This window comes from Artibeus jamaicensis, unplaced genomic scaffold (genome assembly GCF_021234435.1).
Source record: "Artibeus jamaicensis isolate MK-2021 breed Jamaican fruit bat unplaced genomic scaffold, CSHL_Jam_final scaffold_474, whole genome shotgun sequence".
NCBI classification, from domain to species: Eukaryota; Metazoa; Chordata; class Mammalia; order Chiroptera; family Phyllostomidae; genus Artibeus; species Artibeus jamaicensis.
In genome coordinates, this window is record NW_026522046.1 from 45,742,458 (window position 1) to 45,767,052 (window position 24,595).

The window sequence follows — 24,595 nt, forward strand, 5'->3', positions numbered from 1 at the left end:
GAGCGTCACGTGGGCCGTAGCGCACTTGCGCGGCCGCGTTGCCCCGCCCTCTCCTGCGCCGCGGCCAGCTTGGAGCCCTCTCGAACTCCAGCTGGAGGAGGGTCGCAGCGCGCCTGCGCCCTGCTGCGGGGCGCCCTCGCCCTGGGGCGGGCTCCTCAGATTGTTTTCTCTCCTCAGTGCAGCGTCCCGTCCCGTGGTCGGTGCTTGCTGGGGGCGGGCGGGGATTCCTCGCCGAGGTGGCCGAACTGTTGGGAGGGGCCCAAGTGAGTGCTTGACGGACTTAAGGTTGAGGGCCATCTTGACCTCGAATGAGAAACGGAAGCCCTTCTCCCCCCTTACCCCAACCCTTCGCCTTCCCTCAAAGGGCTGGGCTGGGTCCTAGCCGCCCGCGTGAGTCTCGTTCCAGCACTGCCCACCCCTTCCCTTCCCGCAGGAAGGCGAAACCTGCTGATAGGAAGGGGTGTCCCCTCCCCTTGATTGTAGGGTGCGCCAGTGCTCACGAGGTTCGGCGGCTGAAGTGCGCGTGCAGGTTAGGCGTGGGTGCTGATGTGCGCGAGTGTAAGCGTGCGTGTGTTGGAGGTGTGTGTGCAGGATGACCGTTTGCACTGGGGTAGGCTGACACTGCAGAGGTGTTTCTGCACCTCTGCTGTTTCTGCACCTCTGCAGAGGTGCGGAGGCTGTGCCCATAGCAAAACTATGAGGTTATACCAGACCAATCAAGGGAATACATCACTGATAGCGACTGTGCTTCTTTCCCACAGGTTGTCTAAAAGCCACAGGGAAGATGGTGGAAAATTCACCTTCGCCATTGCCAGAAAGAGCGATTTATGGCTTTGTTCTTTTCTTAAGCTCCCAATTTGGCTTCAGTAAGTACTTTCCCTGATGGATGGCCGTGTGGCCTTTTTCTGATGTTCAAGGGCAATGAAGTTACTGCGTTTGTTACTAGGATGTGCACACATGAATTGTTATTCTTTGTACCTACGTCTAAAGAAAGCCTGAAGGGGACTGATGTTCAGAGCGTTCTATATGCCAGGTACTGGCCTAAAAAGATGCCGTCTTAACAAGTATTTATACTGCACCAGACAGGATTGCAAAGTGACTAACCTGGTGCCTGTAGTCATGGTTTTATGGGCAAGACACAGGAGTAAATCTCTAGTTACCACTCAGTGTGATCAGCGCCATGGGAGCCCAGGGGAGAGACGTCAAATCAGTTTAGCTTCCTTTCCCACCATAAGGAGGGAGAAATGGGAAGGCCCCGAGCAAAGGCTCCGGAAGAGGCTCCACCACTGCACGTGAGAGCTAGTGAATGAAGGGAATTAAGCTAGAGAAGTCAGTGCGCTTTGCATCCTGGGTCTCAGTCCCTGTAAGGTCCCACTTTACAGATAAACTGATGCTTACCAAGACACGAATGGCCAGAGTCACACAGCAGGCCCCGCATCCCTCCCCAAAAGGATTTGAGTGTTGTGAGGGGTCAAGAGGGAGAAAATTGGGTACCCACAATCCAACTTTTTGGAGTTTGGTAGAAACTAGGATGGTGGGGGTATGAGCCTTCACTCCAGCGGTATAGCCAGCCAAGCTGTTGGATAGGGGAGGCTTTGGAATGAAGTTATAACTTGAGATCAAAGGTTGGTTCTTCCACGGCTGAGCTGTGTGACCTGGGGCCATTTAAATAACTTCTCTGAGTCTTCAGTTTCTTCATGTGCAAAAAGCTGGTGATAATGTTTATTCCGTGTTCATCAGTCACAGGACTGTCCTGTAAGGTAGATGTTATTATCAATGTCCTCATTTAACTGATGAGAATACTGAGGCAGGTGAGGTTTAAACAACATGCCCAAGGTCTTGCAGCCAGCAAATGACAGCTAGAATTGGAGCCCAGACACTGGGCTGTCTTCACTTGGCGACTTTGATGGCTGTTGTGAGGAGTAATTGCCATAATTTATGCAAAGCATTTAGAACAATGGATAGGAACACTAAGAACTAATATTAACTGCTGTTGTTATAATCACCATCAACATATTTTTTGTAAATTCATGTTCTATAGTGTATTTGAAGGATTAGAAACTATACATATAAATAAAATCAAGGACTTTAAGACTTAAATTCAATAATAACACCCAACAAAAGTTAATTCAACAATTTTTTGAGAGCACTGCTATAGGCAGAGGAGGAGCAAACAGCCAGAATTTCCACAAAGTTTTCATTCTAGTGGAGCAAGAAAGCCAGTGGACAAAATAAGTAAATTAAACATACAAAATGTCAGATGATAAAGTACTATGGAGAAAAATTAAGCAGGAAAGGAGGATATAGAAGTGGGAAGAGGTTGCTGTTTTAAATACAACAGTCTGGAAGTGCCTTGCTTAGCCATGAGGTTTAAGCACAGACATAAAAATGTGGCCCTGACTGGTGTGGCTCAGCGGATTGAACGCTCACCTGTGAACCAAAAAGTTGCTGGTTCAATTCCCAGTCAGGGCACATGCCTGGGTTGCAGACCAAGTCTTGGGTTGGGGGCAAGTGAGAGGCAACTGATTGATGTTTCTCTCCTTCTCTTTCTCCCTCCCTCCCCCCTCTCTAAAAATAAATAAATAAAGTATTTTTTAATAAAAAGAAAAGTGCGGCTCAGCCAGGTGGCTGTCTAGGGAAAGTGCCTCCCAGGCAGAGAATGACCAGTGTAGAGGCCCTCGGGAGGAAGCGTGCCTATGGGTTTAGGGGACAAATGGAGGTCAGTAAGATTAAAACCTGAGACATTGAGGCAGAAAGGAGATACAGGAGGTCAGAGGTCAGTACCCAGCAGTTATGAGAAAACTAGGGGTAGGGGGAGGCAGGAGGATTATATCATTCTCTCTGTTGAGATATTCTCTGATTTAAAAACAAAGTAATTTTCTTAGCCTGCTCAGGCAGCTATAACAAAATACCATGGACTAGGTGGCTTGAACTATAGACTTTTTTTCTCACAGTTCTGGAAGCTGGGAAGTGCAAGATGGGAGGGGGTGGTATTGGGGAGAGAGAGAACAGGAAAGCAAATCTCTGGTCTCTCTTTTTTCTTAAAAGGACCCCAATCCTATCATGGGGGCCCCAACCTCATGAAGGTGTCTCCTCCCTCCCTGCCTTCCCTCCCTTCAAATACCACCACGTTGGGGATTAGAGCTTCATTATATGAATATGAGAGGGAGGCAAACATTCCGTCGGTCACAGTAATTACAGAAAATGGTAATAGCTTTGAAGGAAATAAGGGGAAATGGAAACTATCTCAAACTTCAAGCCGGCCTCTTGCCCCCCTTTCCCTCTGCCGTCTAGCCACACCAGGCCTCTGTTGCTATCTCTGTAGATCAAGGCAGAGAATGCCATTTTCTCTTATGTCCTCCCTGCCTTTCATCTACAAGCCCAACCATCAACATTTTTAATCCAGCTAACCCCCTGTTCATCGCTGAGGCCCCAATTTAGTCACTTCCTCCAGGAAATCTTTCCTGACCATTAACATTACCTTCCTCACCACCAGTGTGGGCTGAGATCCTTCTTTCTCCTTTTATTTTTTAAATTGATTTGAGAGAGAGAGAAACACTGACTTCTTGTTCCAGTTATGTATATACATTCGTTGGTTGATTGTTGTGTGTTCCCTGACCAGGGACTGAACCTGCAACCTTGGAGTATAAGGATAATACTCTAACCAACCGAACTACCCAGGGCTGAGGTCCTCCTTCTTAGGTATCCCTACATCATTTTGTATTACTTACTCATTAGTACTTATCATTTTAATTGGTACATTAAAAATACCCATTTAATTGTCTCCTTTCCCACTAGATTTGAAGCTCAGGGAGGACAGAGGCCTCTTTTGGATTCACTTTTGTATCTCACATTCCTGACATATAAAAGTGTATATTACATATTTGTTGAGGAAAATGTCATTCCTTCATCATCATTGATATAGTGCTTAAAATTTGTTTTTGCTATTTACCTTGGGCAGATGATGTCACAGTTCTGAAATTCCATTTCCTCATCTGTAAAAATGGCATAATACTTTCTAGGATTGTCCTGAGGATTGAATAAATAATGCAAGTAAGTGCTTAGAGGTGTGCCTACCCCATAGTGATAGCCACAGGTCCGTTGTCATGGCACAGGACAGCAGTAAATGTTGCCGCAGAGACTTGGAGGGAAGGGAGTAAGAGTGCATTCTGGGGGACAAGGCAGAAGCCCATTGTGCAGAGGTCAGAGCACGACTAGAGTGACTCACTCGTAAGCAACTAAATGTCTCTGATTATTTCAACCCTGTGGGGACGAAGTGTCGAACACCTACTGTGCGTAAAGGGCACGCCACTAGGTGCTATAAGAAACACAAAAATTGCTGACCTAAACTGCTTAAACTAGGGTGTGGGTGTTAATGACATGTTAACGATTTGACTAATGGAGAAAAGGGGAGTTGTTGTGCAATGGGCTTGTCTGAGCTGAAAACGCTCTGGAAATCTCCTTCACAGTGAGGTGCTTGTACCCGAACACTGCTGACTGTGCACTTAAAAAGGGTTGAATTTCATCCGTTTTCTGTTATTTTTTTTACCACAGTAAAAACATAGAAAGTAATGGTGATAAGGGTACAAAGAAGGAGCCGGAAGAACTGGAAAGAGGGACAGGCATTTTTGAGTGCACCAGGGAAGCTTCCCGGAGCTCTTTGCTTTGAACCTCAGCATGTGAGACGTCCGCCTCACTGACCGCTCTTCCCTCTCTTTACAGTTCTGTATCTCGTGTGGGCTTTTGTTCCTGAATCTTGGCTAAACGCATTAAGCTTAACCTATTGGCCTCAAAAGTAAGTTGAATGTATTGCTTAAAGAAAATAAAAGTATATTAATGCTGTTTTGAAGGATCAGATATTTTCTTAAGAATACTCAAATCTTGGAAATTTATTCCTTAAGATCCATAAATAGCCATATAGAAATTTAAAGCTTTTTAAAGGCCATTATTGATACACCGCAATGAAAAATGATGTATTCAATATGTACATTTGTCTCCATTTCTTCCCAATATTTTGTTAAAGTAACTGTGTAGGAAAAAAAAATTTGTTAAGGTGTAAACCCATAGGAACAAATAATGGGATAGCAGGTAAAAAGTACCAGTCCAATTTTGGGGTTGTTGAAAGGTAAGAGGTAACTGATTTAATTTCTACTTTTTCACACTGCTGAAGTAGAGAAGCCAGCAAGAATATGTGTGCCCCAGAACTAGAGAAAGGCTCAGAAATTGGACACACCAGGTGCCTCTTTAACATGGTAATTAGGAAAAGGAGCCAAGAGAAGGAACAGAAGAAAATAACTATGAAACAAGAACAGGATGCTGTAACTTCCAGCCAAGATGGAGGCATAGGTAGATATACTTTGTCTCCTCGCAGAACCTAAAGAAGGACAACAAATTTAAAAACAAAAAATTACCAGAACTGCCAGGAAATCAAACTGTATGGAACTCTAAGAACCAAGGAGTTAAGAAGAAACATCCATCCAGACCAGTGGGAGGGGCAGAAACTGGCACCTGGGATAGCGAAGACCTGGAAGAAGGCGGCAGCTAGGGGACCCAGTGGTCCCACATTCCTGTGCAGGTAAACCGGGAGGAACAACTGGAGAGCGAGACAGACCACTCAACCCAGGGTCCCAGTGTGAGGAAACAAAGCCTCAAAACCTCTGGCTGTAAAAATCTGTGAGGGTTAAGGTGGCAGCAAAAACTCCCAGACTTACAGAAGAGTTCTTTGAAGAGCCCCACAGGGTGCTAGAATGTACACAAAGCCACCCACCTGGGAATCAGCACCAGAAGGGTCCAGTTTGCTTGTGGGTAGTGGCGGAAGTGACTGAAAGCTAGCCAAGAGCCAATTAACCAGCATTGTTTCCTCTTGGACCCCTCCCCCATAGACAGAGCCACAATGCAGTGGCGTGGGTTGCCCAGCCCTGGTGAATACCTAAGGCTTTGCCTCTTACAATGGGACAAGTACGCCAAGACTAAAAAAAATACGGCCCAAATGAAAGAACAGATCAAAGCTCCAGAAAAAATACAACTAAGTGATGAAGAAATAGCCCAACTTACAAGTTGCAGAGTTTAAAACACTGGTAATTAGGATGCTCACAGAAATGGTTGAGTATGCTCTCAAAATAAAGGAAAGAGTGAAGGCTAAGAAAAGTGAAATAAAGGAAAATGTGCAGGGAACCAACAGTGAAGGGGAGGAAACCAGGACTCAGATCAACAGTTTGGACAAGAAGGCAGAAATAAACATTCAACCAGAACAGAATGAAGAAACGAGAACTCAAAAAAATGAGGAGAGGTTTAGGAACCTCCAGGACAACTTTAAACATTCCAACATCTGAATCTCATAGGGGTGCTAGAAGGAAAAAACGAAGAGCAAGAAATTGAAAACATAATGAAGGAGAACTTCCCCAATCTGGCAAAGGAAATAGACTTTCAGGAAGCTGAGACAGTCCCAAAAAAGTTGGACCAAGGAAACACACACCAAAGCATATAATTATATTACCTAAGATTAAAGATAAGGAGAGAATCTTAAAAGCAGTAAGAGAAAGGAGACAGTTGCCTACAAAGGAGTTCCCATCAGACTTTCAGCTGATTTCTCAAAAGAAACCTTGCAGGCAAGAAGGGGCTTGAAAGAAGTATTCTAAGTCATGAAAGGCAATGACCTACATCCAAGATTGCTCTATCCAACAAAGCTTTCATTTAGAATGAAAGGTCAGATAAAGTGCTTCCAGGTAAGGTCAAGTTAAAGAAGTTCATTATCACCAAGCCCTAATTATATGCAATATTAGAGACTTTCTAAGAAAAGAAGAGCAAAAATAGGAATGGTAAAATGACAACAAACTCATAGCTACCAACAACGGAACCTAAAAAAAAAACCCAAAAAACTAAGCAAACAACTAAAACAGGAACAGAATCACAGAAATAGAGGTCACATGGAGGGTTATCGGCAGGGAGGGGGAGGATGGTGAATGGGAAAAAGTTACAGGGAATAAGAAGCACAAATGGTAGGTACAAAACAGAGGAGTATAAGAATAGTATGGGAAATGGAGAAGCCAAGAAACGTATATGTGTGACCCATAGACAGGGCAGAGGGGAATAAAGGAGAGAAAAAAATAGGACAACTATAGTAGCATAAATCAGTAAAATAAAATAAGGAAAAACAGGATGCTATAAAAAAGTGAAACCTTTAAGGAATTATTGCCATTTTTGAAAATTATAAATATAGCTACAATTGAAATTTTAATTGTTGGGTTAAAAGATAAACCAAAGGTAATCGCCAGAAAGTAGAAGACAGAAAAATGGAAACTAGAGAAAAGATGAAGAAAGAATAACAGGGTGAAAAACTCTTAACCCTTAGCAGGCCCAGAGAGAGAGAGCGCGGCAGGGAGGAAAGGACTAAAAAACCAGACCCACAGCCGCTCCGCTGCCTTGAGGCACATTGGAGTCCCGTCGGAGACTCTGGGGTTGAGAGCTGATGGGTACATGGAAAAGAAGCACACACACAAAGAGGTGGTGTTGCTAATTCCAGAAAAAGGAAAAAAATGTATAAGAAAGCCTATAATAATACCGAGGTTCTCAGTTGCAAGCATTGTTTATAGTCACAGTAGTTTTTAAACACTGGGTATGCCCAGAAAGCGTGATGTAAGTGCAGGGAGAGGGCGGGAGGCAGGTGAGACAGCGTAGAAGAGTTGGTTCCCCATCCCCACCCTGGGAAGTGCGGAGCAAACATCTGCAGTTGAGGAAACCTTTACAGCATGAGTACGAGGCCAGCACTGGGAAAAACCGCTCGGGTGCTCAAGTACCTTTTGGGGGGTGAGACTCCAGAGTGGGGACGGGTGGGATACAGGTTACGACTTCGAATTACAGGCCTTGTAGAAATGTTTGACTGTCCTTTATGTACACGTATTACTTTAATGAAATCAAATTTTTAAAGTAATGTTAGCCTAGTGACGGACTTGTAAGAATTGTAACTTTGGAGGAAGTCTGCTACCTACCTCGTCTTCTCTTCTGCAGGTACTGGGCAGTTGCGCTGCCCGTCTACCTCCTCATTACCATAGTCATCGGGTACGTACTCCTGTTTGGAGTAAACATGATGGACACCTCACCACTCAGCTCCATTCATACAGTCACAGGTAACTGTGCCGATGGGAGGGGCGGGGGATGCAGGAGTGGGCCCACAGCGCTTCTATCAAGAAGAACAACCCAGAACAGGCTGCAGTACCCCACACAGCGGCGCAGTGGGAAGAACTGGGGAGAAATACTGCACAGGTACACCACAGGAATGTTCCACGGGAAACAGGTTCTAGCGAACGTGCTGTTCACTGCACTGGTTAACAGGTGTATGTGCACTTAAAAACCACGAGTAGATGGTATGTTCCTCAGCAGCTCTGCCTGGCAGAAACAACTTCTGCCCTAAACAGGCGGCATTGGTGGAGGGATGGCCTCGCAGGACTTGTCTAGGAGGAGGGGTTTGGGGTGTGTACCCTCAGGGTCACTGTGTGTGCCCGACCCCAGAGAGGGGGCCGATGAGCCACAGCTTGTTTTTGCAGTTTTATTTATTTAAAGTTCTCATTTTGAAGTCTAAAGACTAAAATAAATTAGGCAGATTCCTAAGCTTGTTTAGATTGTAGGAAGTGAAGTATTTTTGAAGTTCCCAGGTATGATTTTTTAACTTTTCAAAGTCTTTTTTTGGGGGGTGAGCCTATACAATGCATTTTGAAAATCAGTTATAGTATTTTTATATTTTCTTTCTGATGACCTACTGTATTCCCAGCATTCTTGACTGGAATTGTGGCAAATAGACAATTTGTGCAGAGAGGGGAACGTGCTAGGTTTGTATGGATGATCGCACCAAATGACGTGACAGTTTTCGGGTGTTGACTTAAATATATTTCCTAAGCTGGATTGGAACTGTGCTCCTGTGGGGCATGTGCAGATGGGACTTCAGTCGTCCTTATACCGAGGAGTGAAATAGCAACTTCTCTCCAAGCAAAACAGGGCTTGCTAATTTCTATTCTAATTGGGACATTTCTTCTCAAGAGAGAATTTAAGTAATCTTTCAATTACACTTACACGTGGTCTCTGCCGTTACCCAAACATGAGCTAGTAGACTGTGTCGTAGGTCTCCGCAAACCGCAGAGACTCAGGGAAAGCGTTGGGCAGTCAGCGCCTTGCCCTCTCCTTGCAGATAACTACGCCAAAAACCAGCAGCAGAAGGAGCACCAGGAGGAGGCCATCCCGGCGCTAAGGGACATCCCTATTAGTGAAGTGAACCAAATGTTCTTTCTTAGAACCAGAGAACTTCACACCCAAAGCTGATTGTATGTATTAGAGACTACCTTCAAACACTTATTATAAGTTTTTATAAAATAATTTCAACCATAATTCTTTCTCTTATTAACACCCGGTATTGAAATATTTTGAAAAATGTGAAGTTGAACTTCTCCTAGGTTAAATTCTATTAACATTGTTCATGTTCTCAAAGGTTAGTCATGAATGGACAAAGTAAATAAAATACCGCATTACCACATATATTATAGCAGACGTTTTGAAAAGTAAGCGTGAGTAGAAGTAGAAAGTCCCTCGAGAGAGTCCTCGGAGTTGTCACTTTCAGAGAGCAGTCATGTCTTTCCTGCTGTTTGTTCTTCAAGGCCCAGAACCCAGACTCAGAATTGGGAAGGGGTACATCTGATGGGTGTGTCCTTGCCCTCAGATTCATGTCTATGACACAGTGACTCAAATGTCACACTGCTCACACCGTAGTCAGCCAGGGTGGCCCACTTGAGAGTTATAAAGCATGTTTACTTGGCTCTCAGATGTCAGAAGCAGCCCTGAGTCGGCAAGCGTCAGCTGCTGAGGCTACCTCAGGAGGCCCAGCCCTCTGACACTGGTTTCTAGCACCACCTCCTTGTTCTCAGTTAATGCACCGTGGGTTGGCGTGTTCCGCAAGCCAAAACCAGTCCCTCTTCCCTAAATCTGATGTGAGAAGGCTAGGCTTACGGTCCAGAGACTTGGCCCGGCCAGCTGCCCACAGAAGAGCATGTGGCAGCTGGGACCTGGGAGGTCCAGGCAAAGCGCAGACAGTGCAGTGAGTCGCCTTTACCGTTTCCACCCATCTGAGAGGCCCCACGACTCCCCTGAGTGTAAAGAGTAGGGGGAAGAATGTTCGACGTGTCTCCCGCTCCCTCCCCAGGAAGGCAGAAGGTTTCGGTCACGAGGCAGAAACACGTGGAGAAAGACGGTGGTTCCCTTACACTGTCTACCTTTCCCCATTTTAAATGATGAGTAGAACGAATATCTTTGTGGATAAAATCATCTTGTGAAATGGTGTCCCTGGGCTAGGTTCCTTACATTGAAATTATTACAGCAACAGGGGACTTGAACATTTTTAAGACACTTAATATATGATTCCAGACTGATCTCTAAAAAGGTTGTATCAATTTACACACGCCCTATAACTCACTAACATTGAGTACTATGCCTGTACTGGTGTGGTAGCTAATTTTATGTGCCGACCTGCCTGGGATAAGGGACACCTAGGTGGCTGGTAACACGTGATTTCTGCGCGTGTCTGTGAGCGTGTTGGCATTTGGATCAGTGCGTGAGTAGGCAAGGTCTGCCCTCCCAGGTGGGTGGGCCTCACCGGATCCTGTGAGGCCCAAATAGAACAAAAGGCAGAGGAAGGGCAAAGCCACTCTTCCTGAGCTGGTCCCGTGGACATCAAAGCTCCGCTCTCAAACCTCTGGACTCAGCACGCATGCCTGGGTCTCCAGCTCACAGGTGACGGGTTGTGGCACTTCTCAGCCTCCTCAGACACGACCTGTTGGTGGTGTCTCCCTGGAGGACCCTGTTCCCAGCACAGAGGAGCTAAGTACCCTCGTATAGTTGGTGAATGGAGAAAAGCCCAGAGGCTCCTGTCTTAAATCAACAGAACAGTTACAGTTAAATTGTTTTGAAGATGGACTGAGAGAGGTGTAAACTTTTTTTCCATATTTTAAGGAGTCAAATCGTTGAAGGACCTAAATAATCAGAATTATCACTGGAGATCTTTTAAGAACCTTAAATTACTAGGAAGCCATCAGTGTTTGCTTTCTACTTTCAAATTTTGATGAGTCTTAAGATGTTTTCCCTGAAGTTACTAAAATTTGTGAAACTAGTCCAATAGCTTCTACAGACCAAATTCCCCATCAGCATCTAACGTGAAGGTTAAATTTAATGTCGTGAAAGACAGATGACCAGCTGCAGGATCAGAAGGCACTTAGAAATAATGGCCCTGGCCACAAAGGCACACAAATGAAAGAACTCTCAGCCCAGGACAGAGATTCTATCAGTGATGAATCTGCATTTCACCTGACTGCTGATCTAGTACAATTATGGGAAAACTAAGAGAAATGACCTCAGTGAACAGACAGACTGGGGCCAGTTGTTTCTTAAGTGAAATCTCCAGGCACCCAACCTCAGCCTTTGCTTTTCCATCACCACTGAGTGGCAGTTGGCAGAGAGTGATGACCTTTACTTAACCTTGAGAATAACTCTACCCCTTCCTGGTCAAAATAAGGAATGTATGTCAATGCCTGTTGACCATCCATTTGCAGGAGTTATTGGGTGTTTGGTGTAAGTCAATGATTATCTTTGCCTTTTTGAACTTTATTTTACAAAATAAATATCTTAGGTCATGTTGGAAGTCAGGGCCACACACCAGACATATGACAGATTTAAAAGGTGACTTTGATCTGTTTTGTTTTGTTTGGGATTTTTTTTTTTAACTCAAACATTCATCTGACTGAAGGTAAAGAAATAACCAGGTTTCATTTGCCACATTCTTACTGGAAGAAAATCTACTCTCATTCCTGGAGGTATTTAACAAATATCATTGCTGTCAGCAACCCAAGAGATAAGTGATTTCACAACAAATCCAAAATCTAGACTTAACCCCTTCCCTCCCAACATACCTGTGTAGCGATCTGGTCAAATTCTGACGTAAATGAAATCAGATCAGGTAACCAAGACTCAGAGAAAACAGTCCAGTGAAGGTAGATGCCCAGCTTGCCCCCGTTTTCACCTCTCCCATCCATCCTGACCGGGGGCTGCTTGTCAGGGAGGCCCGAGCTGTGGGCTACGTCCGGCTTTTCCCTTTGGATTGATCACGAAGACGCTACGAGCCAAATACCATGTGATGGAAGGGTATTGATGAATCCGCCAGCCACACATCCTGTGCAGCAACGAAAGGTGCCTTTGATTGCAAGTCTGTAAAATGGTGGCTAAGCTTATTTCATGATTATAGAAAATTAAATCTACACTAGTAATGAATATGAAATGGTAGCTAATGACTGATGTTTTAAATATTTTCGTTGTTTTAATAAATACTACTTTTGAAAGTAATACACATGCATTGTAGGAAATTTTAAGACTGTAGAAAACAGTCTGTAGGAAAAATTACTTATAATCCATCACTCAGAGATAATCTTGCCCTGGTTGGTATAGCTCAGTAGATTGAGCACAGGCTGCAAACCAAAGAGTCGCCAGTTCGATTCCCAGTCAGGGCACATGCCTGGGTTGCAGGCCAGGTCCCCAGTAGGGGCCACGTGAGAGGCAACCACACACTGATGTTTCTTTCCCTCTCTTTCTCCCTCCCTTCCTCTCTCTCTAAAAATAAATAAATAAAATCAATAAATAAACTTGATTTATAAAAAACAAAAAAAAAGATAATGGTTTTGTATGAGCTCTTCTCAGGATGTGTGAATATTTAACAACAAAAAACAACAAATATAATTTTGCCTTATTTTTCAGATAACATTATATTGTGAACATGCAGCAGTATAATATTATTATAGAGATGCATCATAATTTATTTCACAAGTTTACTGTTGTTGGATTGTAGAATGATTCTAAGTTTTCATTTTTATAAATATGATATAGCAAATAATCCTTTTATCCTTGTATAAAAATATCTGTTCTTATCTCTGATTATTTCCTAATGTACCATCAGGAAATATTTCCAGAAGGTCCAGGGACCCTAATATTTCTAAAAGCGCCTGTTACCTGTTGCCATATTGCCTGGGAAGGCAGACTCAATTTTGCACTTTCACCAGGAAAGCATGACTGTTCGCTCATCAACATCATATATTGACAACCTCCTTACCTAATATGCATATTAAGCTTTAATATTTCCATACAGTGATAATGGGTCTTCCATGGTCATTTTTTAAAAGATTTTATTTATTTATCTTTAGAGGGGAAGGGAAGGAGAGAGGGAGAGAAATATCAATGTATGGTTGCTTCTGGTGCGCCCCCTGCTGGGAACTGGCCCCTGCTGGGAACTGGCCCCTGCTGGGAACTGGCCTGCAACCCACGAATGTGCCCTGACTGGGAGTTGAACCATGATCATCTGGTTCGCAGGCCCACGCTCAATCCACTGAGCTACACCAGCCAGGGGATCATGGACATTTTCAGAGTAGTAAAATAAGCTGGAAGAAGTTAAAAAGTGTGGTTTAAATAGCTGACAGGAATTTCCAGAGGCTTATTTAATATGCAACCTTGCTGGCAGCCCCAGGAGGCAAAAATCACTGATTGGTACGGAATGACTTAAACTCTCAGATTCATTTGGAAAAGTTTTTTCATTGGTTTTGGAGACAGAGGAAGAAAAGGAAAGGGAGAGAGAGAGACAGAGGAACATGAGTTTGTTCTTCCACTTACTTAATGCGTTCACAGGTTGCCCCTTGCACGTGCCCTGACCCAGGATCCAACCTACAACCTCGGGATACCAAGACAATGCTCTAACCAACTGAGCTACACAGCCAGGCCTGCAGAATAATGTTGTAAGAATAAAAATAATTACAGGGCTGGTTCAAAAATCAAACCTTCGGAAGGCACCTTTAGTAAACAATTTGCAGCAACTTTCTCTAATGCCTGAAGACTTCCAGCCTCGATGAACATGGGCAGTGAACTCTTTCGCCAAAAGCAGCAGGGTGCAAAGAGATGTATAGTGACCTGATTATGGGCGAGTTATTGGAGACGGACAGACCGCCTGTTGAATAGGTCTCAGTTACCACTCAGCACATTGTTGAAAAGAGAACACAGGAAACACACTTGTAAAATGATGCGTAAACTCCTTTGGAGGGTTCGCACGGCACCTCGGAGACTCCTGAGCCTCTGCAGCATTTTCAAGGACGCCCATTTGCTCAGTTTTGAAACGGACGTCAGTTGATAAAAGGCCAGCTCAACCAGCTTTATTGCCCAGTCCCTACTCTTCTCAGAAAAACTATGAAATCTCTCTTCCAGCCTTCAGTGTTTTTCCATAGTTACAAAATACATTATCTTTGAGCAAATTTTACTTTCAGCCAAATTCCATCTTGGTGACATCTTGTCTCAATCAGTAAGCCCCAGAGCCACAAGGGTTTCTCTCTTTTTTTAAATCCTCCCCTGAGGATATGTTATTGATTTGAAAGAGAGAGAAATGTTGATGTGAGAGAGAAGCATTGACGTGAGGAACATCCATCTGTTGCCTCATACACACCCCACCTGACGGTTAAATCAGCAAGTTTCGGTGTTCGAGACGACATTGCAATCGAGTCACCCGGCCAGGGCACAGAGGTTTCTTGAAAAGGGTTTGCATGCTGGTCCTTCACAAGAAAGCTGATCTGAAAACCCCTGTCTCAGGATTGGACTTAAGCTGTCACAGTGTCCTTCTGCATCTGCCAAAGAGCCCCGCCCGGGGAGTCCAGGATGAGGTTGCCCTTGGCATGTGTTACCAGAGAGGAGTAGGCGAGAAGTGCTGATGCCACACGTGTCCCCGTAGGGCACTCGGGAGTCTTCCCCTGCTCTCAAGATGCCCCCCCCCCCCCGCAGGATCAAGCCCTGCCTGCCCTCCCACCCTCCCAGCATGCCCCTGGCTCCTTCCGCTCCCCCTCCATCGGCTTCCTTTCTGTCAGCCCCCCATCTTCTCGCTCACCTCGGGGCCTTGGCACACAGCTGCTCCCTTGTCCGAGAAGCTCCTTTCCCAGCTCTTTGCAGGCTGGTTCCTCCTGAGCCTTCAGGTCGCATCAGACACCACCCCCGTTAGACCAGGTCTGTCCTCATTATTCTCCGTCATGTTTTTCATGGCACAAATTGCAATTTGTAGTGCAGAACCATGCTTCTCAACGTTTCTCTGGTTTGGGTGGGTTTTTCTTAATTTCCAGTCCATTGCAGCTCAATACTTTTGTAAAATATCATCAATAAGAATTATTAGAAAAATGAGATGGAGCCCCAGCCCAGCAGCTCATCTGGTTAGAGCATGTCCCAGTGTACCAAGGTTTCGGGTTCAATCCCCAGTTAGGGCACATACTGGAATCAACCAATGAATGCAGAAATGAGTGAAATAACTGGTCAACATTTTTCTCTTTTTCTTTCTCTGTCAAAAAAAAAAAACAGATGGAAAGAAAGACAACAGAAATGTGATTTTCTTTTTTTTACTCAAGTCAGTACAGTCTGTCAAATTGCTATAGAAATTTAGAAACACTTCTCTCAACTTCTGTGCTCCCTCAGCTCATCCTGGTGACACACAGACCCCACTGTGGCCGTCATGGGTTTGTCCCCACTAGCCTGGCAGCTCCCTGCGGGGAAGGACCTCATCTGCCTTCACCACATGTCCCTGGAGCCTAGAATGGTACCTGGAAGGTAGTAGGTGTTACATACGTTTTTACTGAAGAATGTCAGCGGCTGAATGAACAACCAGCCACTAGTAAAGGCTGATTGTGTGGCAAAGGGGTGTTTGCAGGGCGCTTTGACTCGGTTGGTCACTGTTGGCCAAGTGGCTGGACGGTGGGTGAAGTCTGCAACATTGTGGGGACCACGGGCGCAGGGGTGACTGGCCAGGCCCATGGAGGTCAGGAGAGGCCAGAGCAGGGCCCCTGCGGTGCAGTAGCTGGTTTATCCTGCAGGGGCGCTGTTCAGCCGGCCTGCACTCACTCTCACAGGTGGCCCCTCTAGCCTCTGACCAGATTCCCATGAGGACCCGGGCTGGGAATTTATTGAGGTTTGCTGACATGACCTGGGTCGGGGTGGGGAGCTACCTGAGGGAGGACAGGGAGAGACTGTGGGGAGTCAGGTTTAGGTGGGATTGGCCGGGGTCGTCAGGCCTCTGCCTAAACCTGGTACCTCAACCTGGAGGCAGAGGGAGTGGGACTCAGAGAGGGGGTGGGACTCGGGCCTGAAGCAGAGGCAGGATCGGAAGGGCTGGGGGTGGGGGCGCAGGGTAGAGGGGGTACTGGGAGCAGCTGGGCCGAGCCTGGTGGGCTTCCAAAAGTGGGCCCCTGCTGTTTAGGAACACTTGACTTCAAGAGAGAGCAAGCTCGGATATAAACCACAGTGCAGATAAGGGAACTGACCTTTCCTGGGCTCATCGTCCTGGCCAGGAGAAGTGTTGTGGGCAAAACACACAGGACAGAGAGGAATGGGCAGAGGGAGGGGCTGGAGCCAGGGGCCTCCAGAACGGGAGAAGGAGGTGACAGCGGGGTCAGACAAGAAGGCTGTGCAGGGAGGACTCTTCCTCACGGGGGCAGGGGCCAGGGCAGGACTGAGAAGCACCTGCAGAATGAAAATACAGTAGGAAGGGGAGAGAGGAGGGCCAGCAGCGGTGGGAGGAGGCAGGATGGTGAGTCCACAAGGCAGGGCCTGGCCCTGAGCAGAGCTGTCTGGTCGGGCCTTCAGCCGAGTCAGGCCCGGTCCTGGGAGAGGCCCTCGTACTCATCGTGAGCTGAGGGCCTGGGGGAGGCAGAGCTGGCCGGGAAGCCTATCCCTGCAGTCTCTGGGGAGTGTCACAGTCTCTGGGGAGTGTCCTATCACAGTTAGCTGTAAGGTGTTTAAAATATAAAAGGCCTATATTTAGGTTGACCTAGTGAAAGTGCCATTTGGGGTCCAAAGGTCAAATAACAGCCACTTCACATACTTCCACCTACAGCAGTTGGTCCCAGAAAGAAAGCAGTGGGGAGCTAGGGAGAGGGACTGGACTTCTTCCTCCCCAGTTCTGGGTATGGAGTGGAGCGACCCTCCCACCCCCTCAGGACCAGAAACGGGAGGAGCTTCCAAGAGGGGGAGTGGCTGCACCCCCCAAGCAGAGGGAGAGGGACTCAGGGGGACTGGCCTGCGAGAGCAAAGGAAAGGTTTTCTCTGGCTCCCTCGGTCTGCACTTCCCAGGCCCTTCCAGGCTCAGCCTCCAGGGGCCTCGGCTCCATCCCAGGCAGGTGCCGGGCAAGCTGGCCACGCCACGCTGGCCACACCACGTCACCGTCATCACACCCATGCAAACTTAGCCACCAGTGTCGGCAATGTGTGACATTTACATCTGTGCCAGTTTTAATTGATGAGTGAGTCATTTTATCCTACCCTGATGTCCCTGGGCGGCCAAACACTTACGTTCAATCACTCCTGGTGTGACGAGGCTGCCCACTCCTGCCACCGTGCAAAGTGGAATCCACGCCACCCAACACAGCCAGGTGAAGGAAGGCCCAGCGTCTCCATCCCAGAGCCGCCGGAGGCAACAAGACACCAGCCCAACCCCTGGCTGCCGCTCTACCTGCAGAGCCTGCCACTGGAAGCACCCGGTGGGAAGAGGCCAGCTTTCCGAGGGACTGCACTCCTGGTCCCCTTCTCTGTGCAGTAGGCGCTGGCCCTGCCTGTGAGGGAGAAGCTGTTCCCTGCATCCCTCTCTGGTTCCAGATCCTCCCAGTCCTCCCACCGATGTCAGGCTGGGGGCAGGGGGGGGGGGCAGTGGGAGAGAGGAGGGACAGTAAAGCTTCCCTGGGGAAGTGCTTTTTTTGGAAGTCCAAGCCACGGGGGAAATACCCAGACCATGGGGAAATGGGACAAACTGAAAGCTTTCTTTTGGGTCTAAGCAAGCCGTGCTCATCCAGACTTGGCCCCAGCAGCTGGCTGGGGTGAACGCCAGGAAGTCCCCATCGAAACCCCCAGGAGACCAGGAGACGTGTCTGCAGAAGTTAGTTGGTGAGACATCACACGCCAGCAGCTCGGTGACCGACACTCAGTCGTCCTGCCTGTGACCGCATTGCACAGGTCAGCTCTGAAGAAGAATGCACATGTGCTTGGATTTGGGAAGTTTCCGCATTTAGGTATGTTTGCTGTTCACTCACTGCAAGCAGCTTTCTAGGTTTCCGCAAAATAAAACGAGCGATGCCAAAGCTGACCACACGCAGACCCTGGGGCCCAGCCACCCTCCGAGTTACCGCCCCAAGGGCAGTGTGCACGCATGCGCACAAAGGTGTATTCCGAACCGTTCGGAGCAGCGCTCTTCATAACAGCCGGGAAACCAGAAGCAGTCCAAATGCCCATCAGCCGTAAGTGGAAAAATAAACAGGAGTGTGTTCCTACAATGGAATACCATAGAACCGTCCGTGACTCTTACATACGCAGTGTTGAAGAAAAGAAACCAGACACAAATGGACACCCTCTGTATACAGAGTCCATTTATATGAAGTTCAAACTTGGGCGAGAAGCATCTACGATATTAGAAGTCAAAATAGCAGTTATCCTCGGGCAAGAGATCAAGCGTGATAGCTGGGAGGGGCGTGGGAGGGGCTTTGGGCTGTACAACAGAATGTTAGCTGTTAAACTTCATCAAGCACTTAGGATTTGCTCACTTTTCTGCATCTGTTGTATGTCGATAAAAATACACTTTTTAAAAGATTTTATTATTTATTTTTTAGAGAGAGGGGAAGAGAGGGAGTAACAGAGGGAGAGAAACATCAATGTGTGGTTGCCTCTCGCTTGCCCCCTACTGGGGACCTGGTCTATAACCCAGGCATGTGCCCTGACTGGGCATCCAACCAGCGACCCTTTGGTTTGTAGACCAGCACTCAATCCCCTGAGCCACACCAGCCAAGGCTATTTTTTAATAAATTTGTTTACAGTGTCCTTTAATGGCCCACGTGGTAACCGTAACTTGTTAGGAACCAGTGCATGTGGAAAGCTATGTCAGACTTGCATTTGCATTGCGGCGCTCCATGTACCTGGAGAGGCCCCCAATTATAACAGCTGGTGGCCACTGTCCTTCTTGGTACTGTGAATAACTGAAGCCCCGAGCCTTACACCTAGCTCGGACATGGGTATTGTCCCCACCACGTTGTTTGACACCGTGATCCTGGAAGGCAGGGTAATTTACTCCCTCACAAAAATATCAAGCCTGACAATGATCCGGATCACAGCGACTGGTCTTCCCTTCCTGGAACTGAAGTCGTCACCCTAAAAACACACCTGGGACCTCTCGATGTGATGGGTGGCTCAGAGGTCACTGCAGTGTGCAGGAGACAGGGCCCTGCCAGACCCAGGAGCGTCAAAAACTAAGGGAGAAACCAAAGGGTTTCTTTAGAACTTTTTTCCTTGGGTTACTTTTAAAATTTAAATTTTTGTCATGCCACATAAAGATTGTATTATTCCTGTAGTGACTCAGTGGCTAGAGAAAAAAGATTATGTATCTATATATTGTATAATGTATAAATATATATGTGTAACTATGTGTGTGTATTTTATGTTATGTAAATATGTATTTATATATAGATATATAAATATATATTTTGTATATATGGTTTCGGGGATTTTTTGCCATATTTTAAGAGGAGAGAGAGAAACATGGATTTGTTGTTCCAGCTTTTTCTGTGCATTCATTGTTTGATTCTTGAATGTGTCCTAACCAGTGATTGAGCTGACAACCTTGGTGTTTTAAGACAACACTCTAACAAACTGAGCTCCCTGGCCAGGGCCACAAATACGGTTTTAATAGAAGAGTTTAAGCTTTTAAAGCAGCTTCACAGTGGTGCCGTTTATATACTGTACGCATATCCACCCGTGTCACGATCCGACTCCGTGGTTTAGTAATTTACAGCGTTGTGTAGCAGTCACCGCCACGCAGTTTTAGAACACGCCCATCGCCCCAGAACGTCACCTCGCGCCCGTTTCCGTTACTCCCTGCTCCCACTCCCACCACTAGGTGGCCCCTGTCCTGCTTTCTGTTGCTGTCTGTCTGCCTTTTCTCGACATTTCACATAAACTGAATCATATGATGTAGTCCGCTGCTCCTGGCTTCTTTCTCTTAGCTTGTTTTCATGTTTTAGGATACAATAACACTGCATCTCATCCCGTTTTGTTGCTGAGCGACACCCCGTGGCACGGATAGACCCTATTTCATTGATCCATTCACCACCCGATGTCCACTTAGACTGTTTCCAGGGCGGGGTTAGGGCGAATCCAGCTGCTGTGAACACTTGCATGTATGTGTTTTTGTGAACAAATGTTTTCATTTCTTTTGGGTAGATTCCTAGGAGTAGAATTGCTGGGTTGTATGGTAAATTTATATTTAATGTTTTAGTATAACTGCCCGGGTCTTTTCCAAATGATTAACCATTCTCCATTCACACCACTGATGTTCTCATTCCTTACATCCCTATCAATCCCTGTTATTATCTGTCTTTTAAAATTGTAACCATTCTGGTAGGTTCGTGACAGTATCTCACTAATTTTAATTTGCGCTTCCATAAGGACTAATGCTGTTGAGCATCTTTGTGAAATAGCTGAAACTATAAAAGGAAATCTGCGTTAAGGATTACTATGCGATGATAAGATGGCATATTAAGATAATACCGTATCTCAAATTTGCCCTGCAACTTCTAAGGCAGTCCAATTATTCTTGTAAGCATCCACCATTTTCATGATCATCATAAAAGAGAACTTATTTCTGCCTTTGTCTGCCTGTTTCCGGAGTTTTTAAAAAAATGAGTCATGCAGGCATGATTCATTCTCTGCAGGGAAGGAGAAAATTCCCCCTCTGGTGTTTCGTGAGGGCAGTTTTCTCTTGCTTAGATGGACTGCCTTCCTCGAGCTGGAGGGGAAAAAAGGTACTAAGAACAAACTGCTCAGAAACACAAACCGAAAAACCTCTGTGAATTCAGGTGACTGTTCAAGGCCCAAAACGAAGTGAGGGAAAAACTTATGGAGTCCGTATAATTAGCCAGGCAGCGGCGTGCACGAGAAACCGGTAGGAGCAGGGCGTGCAGCCCACGGTTGGTACACCCCCCAGGGAGCGAATCTGCTGGTCCAGGAGCAGGGAGGGCGGGGAGAAGCCTGGGCTCGTTGCTGGGAAGGGGCTCTGCGTGCAGTGTGGGTTTTATTCTCAGACATGACTCTTTCTGCAGTGTTTTCTCTGTGCGTAAACAGAGGAGAGCAGTTCAAGACCTTGGTTGAAACCTCTTAAGTTTCTGGACTTCTGGGAACCTGTGGAAGAGTTCTTAGACTTTCTTCTCCCGGATCTCAGGGGACTAAATATCCCAGGTCTCATTTCACATCCCAGTCCCTAGTGAAGGAAGCTCCTAGATCCCATTACAAAATCCCAGTTCACGAAGAAGGAAGATTCCAATGACCGTGGCTGCTCACAGTGCCCCTGGGCTCCGGCCCATTTTTAAAGACCTCAAAGATGAGAAAGGCCTTGGCAGTATCCTCATTCTCTTCCCCCACAATGTCTTGGTCTATGACCCCCTCTCTCCAGTTCTGAAATCCTTTCTGGCTGGAGGAGGCCAGACGCAGGGTATGAAAGGGTCAGGCCAATTCCCAGCCTGTCAGGCTGCTCATGACCCAGTCAGGCCAGTTTCCAACCCAACGCACTGTCCATGACTCAGTTGTCCTGACTCAATCGATAGCCCAAGGCTTAACCGAAACACTCTCACACGCCGCATAGCAGACATCTGGCGCCAGCCACAATGGCCCGTGGGCAAACTGACCCGTACCTGGGGACAGTTCAGCCCTTTATCTAACCCACTGTCCCGACTCCCATCCTGAAACCCTGAGGCACTTGCCCGGAAGAACAGGAGACTAACCCCTCCCCTATTTCCCTACAAACCCCTTGCTTTTTCTTCTAAAAACCCCATTCTTGCCTCCTCCCCACCCCCCATGGCTCCCGTGGGTCCAGACTCAGCCCACCTGTAACTCAGCATCAGATAAAGGCACTTGGATCAGACCATCCGGCTCCTCCTGCCTCTATCTTTCCCGCATTTCTAACAGGGCAGACTCATAAAATACGTGCTTTTGCATCGCTCCTAGGCATATGTGGGAATGGGCCCATGTGTCCACCAATAGCCATATGCAGAAAAGGTCAAAGCTACTATTACCAATAGCCTCAAACTGGAAACTAACCACATACTCATCAATAGAAGGAGGGAAGGAGCGATGGCGCAGTCACACAATGGGGTTCTACTTGGCCCTGAAAACGAGCCCTGCACACCTGCCCGGAGTGTGAGTCTCGAAAACTAATGTTAAGGGGAGGAGCCAGACCCAAAAGAGCACTTGCCCTGTGATCCCATCGGGTCTCAAGTCCAAAACCAGACAAATGGAATCTACAGTGAGGGAAGGTGGTGACCGGAAGGGAGCCCAGGGGGTCCTGGGGGACTGGTTGTGTTGTTTTGATCTGGGTGCTGTTTCTTACCATGAATACTACACCGATACGTGATACAACATGGATGAACCTGGAGTCGTTATGCCACGTAAAGGAAGCTAGACAAGACATGAAAGGCCACCTGTTGTATAATTCTATTTGTATGAAATACCCAGGATAGGAAATTGCAGGGAGACAGAAAGTAGATTATGCAATTTCTAAAATTTCACCAAACTTAATGTTGAATGTATAGTGGATTTTTTTTCACTTTCTTGTTTAATACAGAAGTTCAAAAACACACCACTGGGAAAACACATTTTCTTCCCCCAGCAATAAACCTGGTCAAAATAGCAAACAGGAAACAACAGGAAAACAGATGGAAATGCATCCTTTTGCTGGCAAAGCCGTTGGAAGGCAGTGGCAACGGGAGACTGGAGGAAACAAACATTCCAGCAAACCCACACTGCGGGAGGCTTGCTGTACAGTTGCCGGGTGAAAGTGCCGTGTTCCTAACATGCTTCAGCTTGTGGTGTTTGCAAGATTCTGTTTCAACAGTCAGATTCACTAGGAGCTCCTTTCTGTGAGCCATTGAAAGAAGTCAGCTTCAACCATAAAAGGCTGACTTATTCAAAGCAAGGTATTTTATGGAAACCTGACTAAGTGTAAGCCTTGCAGGGGTGGCTGCTTTAATCAGAAGTTTGGACAGACTCCAGAGAAAAGGTATAAAGATGGCACCTCCTGTGAAATCCATTTTCTGCATCATTAATAGGCAAGCTCTTATAGCAAATAAATTGGAGGAGAAACGCAGGTTTTAGAAAATACCATCGAAGCCCTGGCTGGTGTAGCTCAGGGAATTGAGTGTGGGCCTGTGAACCACAGGGTCGCCAGTTCAATTCCCAGTCAGGGCACAAATTTGGGTTGTGGGCCGGGTCCCCAGCTGGGGGTACATGAGGGGCAACCACACATGGATGTCTCTCTCCTCTCTCCTTCCCTTCTCTCTAGAAAATAAGTAAATAAAATCTTTTAAAAAATACTGTCTAAGTTCTTTGTCTTCCTTTCTGGTGAGGGAGTGGAACCAGAGGTGTGTGGAGAGGGAATGGGGTGGCAGTGGAGAACTGGCGAACGGAAGGTCCTGTAATGAGGTGGCCACCGCTCAGGTCCCGCTGCCTGGTTCCAGGTGGGGGCACAGGCAGGCATCGCCAGAGATCAGGTTTTTAAAGAGAAAGTCCCTGATTTGTAAAGCCCATGGAACAGGACAGTAAAAGGAGCCTTTCTTTCAAAGAGTAATTTTCTCTCTCCTCCGCGTGTCTGTAGGATGGAGTAAACCACCGGGCCCTTTCAAAAGGTTAGACAATGGGCATAATTCTACAAAAGTAAGACCTTTCAAGCACGGAACTTTTGTAAGCCTCTCGTCACACAGGTAGGGACCATGACACTGTTGAATTAAACAGAAGTTAGCCAGCTACCTTTTTGCAAACCACTTGGGAGTGTCAAACTCAAAAATTCCCTTAACATTTTTCTGACCTTTTTTGGAGCTGCTTGTTAGAAACATACCAGTTAGCAAGTATTTTCAAAAGATACACATGCTCACACACTCACACACAAAAAGACCCAAATCACTTTGTTTCTTTAAAAAACACATTTGTTTTTATTTTTTTAATCCTCTCCTGAGGATATGTTTATCGATTTTAGAGAGGAAGGGTGGGAGAGAGAGAAACATCGGTCCATTTCCCTCTAGGAGCCCCGACTGGGGATCAAACCCACACCTTCTGGTGCACGGGACCACGCGGCCCTCTGAAACTGCCAGGGAACAGCGGAGCGCCAGCAGCTTCAAAGGGTTCAGTGTGCGGTGTGGTCTGTAAGAGCGTCTGTGCGAGGTTGTGCCTCAGACTTTGGGGACGATGAGGGCACAGGATGATGACACATGTGGAGCCTGTGCGGGCCTGGGCCTGTCTGCCGGCAGCCCAGCAGCCACCAAATCCTGGGGTGGAGGGGTCCCCGCTTGCCATCTCCCTCCCTGACCCCCCGTGGTCTCCACACCGTAGAGGACCCGCGGTTGTCACTGGTCATTCCAAAGTGCCCGGTTTTCCTTCTTTGCACTAAAGTGGCCCAACTCCAAGTAATGTAAGGAAAGCCCATCGGCAACTGTGGCGCCGTCAGCCTGCAGACCAGATTTGTTTTCTCAGT

At 46.7% G+C, this 24,595-nt stretch overlaps 1 protein-coding gene across 5 annotated transcripts; it reads left to right on the forward strand.

The window, feature by feature from the left end:
• Window positions 1-52: 52 nt before the first annotated feature.
• Window positions 53-23,403, forward strand: PIGP (phosphatidylinositol glycan anchor biosynthesis class P). 5 transcript variants are annotated; one of them, XM_053658006.1, is made up of 6 exons: window positions 430-529; window positions 762-866; window positions 4,723-4,795; window positions 8,008-8,126; window positions 9,182-9,314; window positions 22,694-23,403. In XM_053658006.1, the coding sequence occupies exons 2-5, from the start codon at window positions 785-787 to the stop codon at window positions 9,310-9,312; spliced, it is 405 nt and encodes a 134-aa protein (XP_053513981.1). In that variant the 5' UTR covers window positions 430-529; window positions 762-784; the 3' UTR covers window positions 9,313-9,314; window positions 22,694-23,403. The 5 variants fall into 5 exon arrangements, with proteins under 5 accessions (XP_036983096.2, XP_053513979.1, XP_053513981.1 ...); XM_053658005.1 differs by lacking the exon at window positions 22,694-23,403 and adding an exon at window positions 13,705-15,503 and having other exon boundaries at window positions 431-529; XM_037127201.2 differs by lacking the exons at window positions 430-529; window positions 22,694-23,403 and adding an exon at window positions 53-263 and having other exon boundaries at window positions 9,182-9,525.
• Window positions 23,404-24,595: the final 1,192 nt, after the last annotated feature.

Bases quoted from the DNA above. Each gene is read 5' to 3' on its own strand.
- PIGP (XM_037127201.2), top strand. From the start codon at position 785: ATGGTGGAAAATTCACCTTCGCCATTGCCAGAAAGAGCGATTTATGGC. The intron at 867-4,722 runs GTAAGTACTTTC...CTCTCTTTACAG, and splicing joins AAGCTCCCAATTTGGCTTCA to TTCTGTATCTCGTGTGGGCT. The intron at 8,127-9,181 runs GTAACTGTGCCG...CTCTCCTTGCAG, and splicing joins CTCCATTCATACAGTCACAG to ATAACTACGCCAAAAACCAG.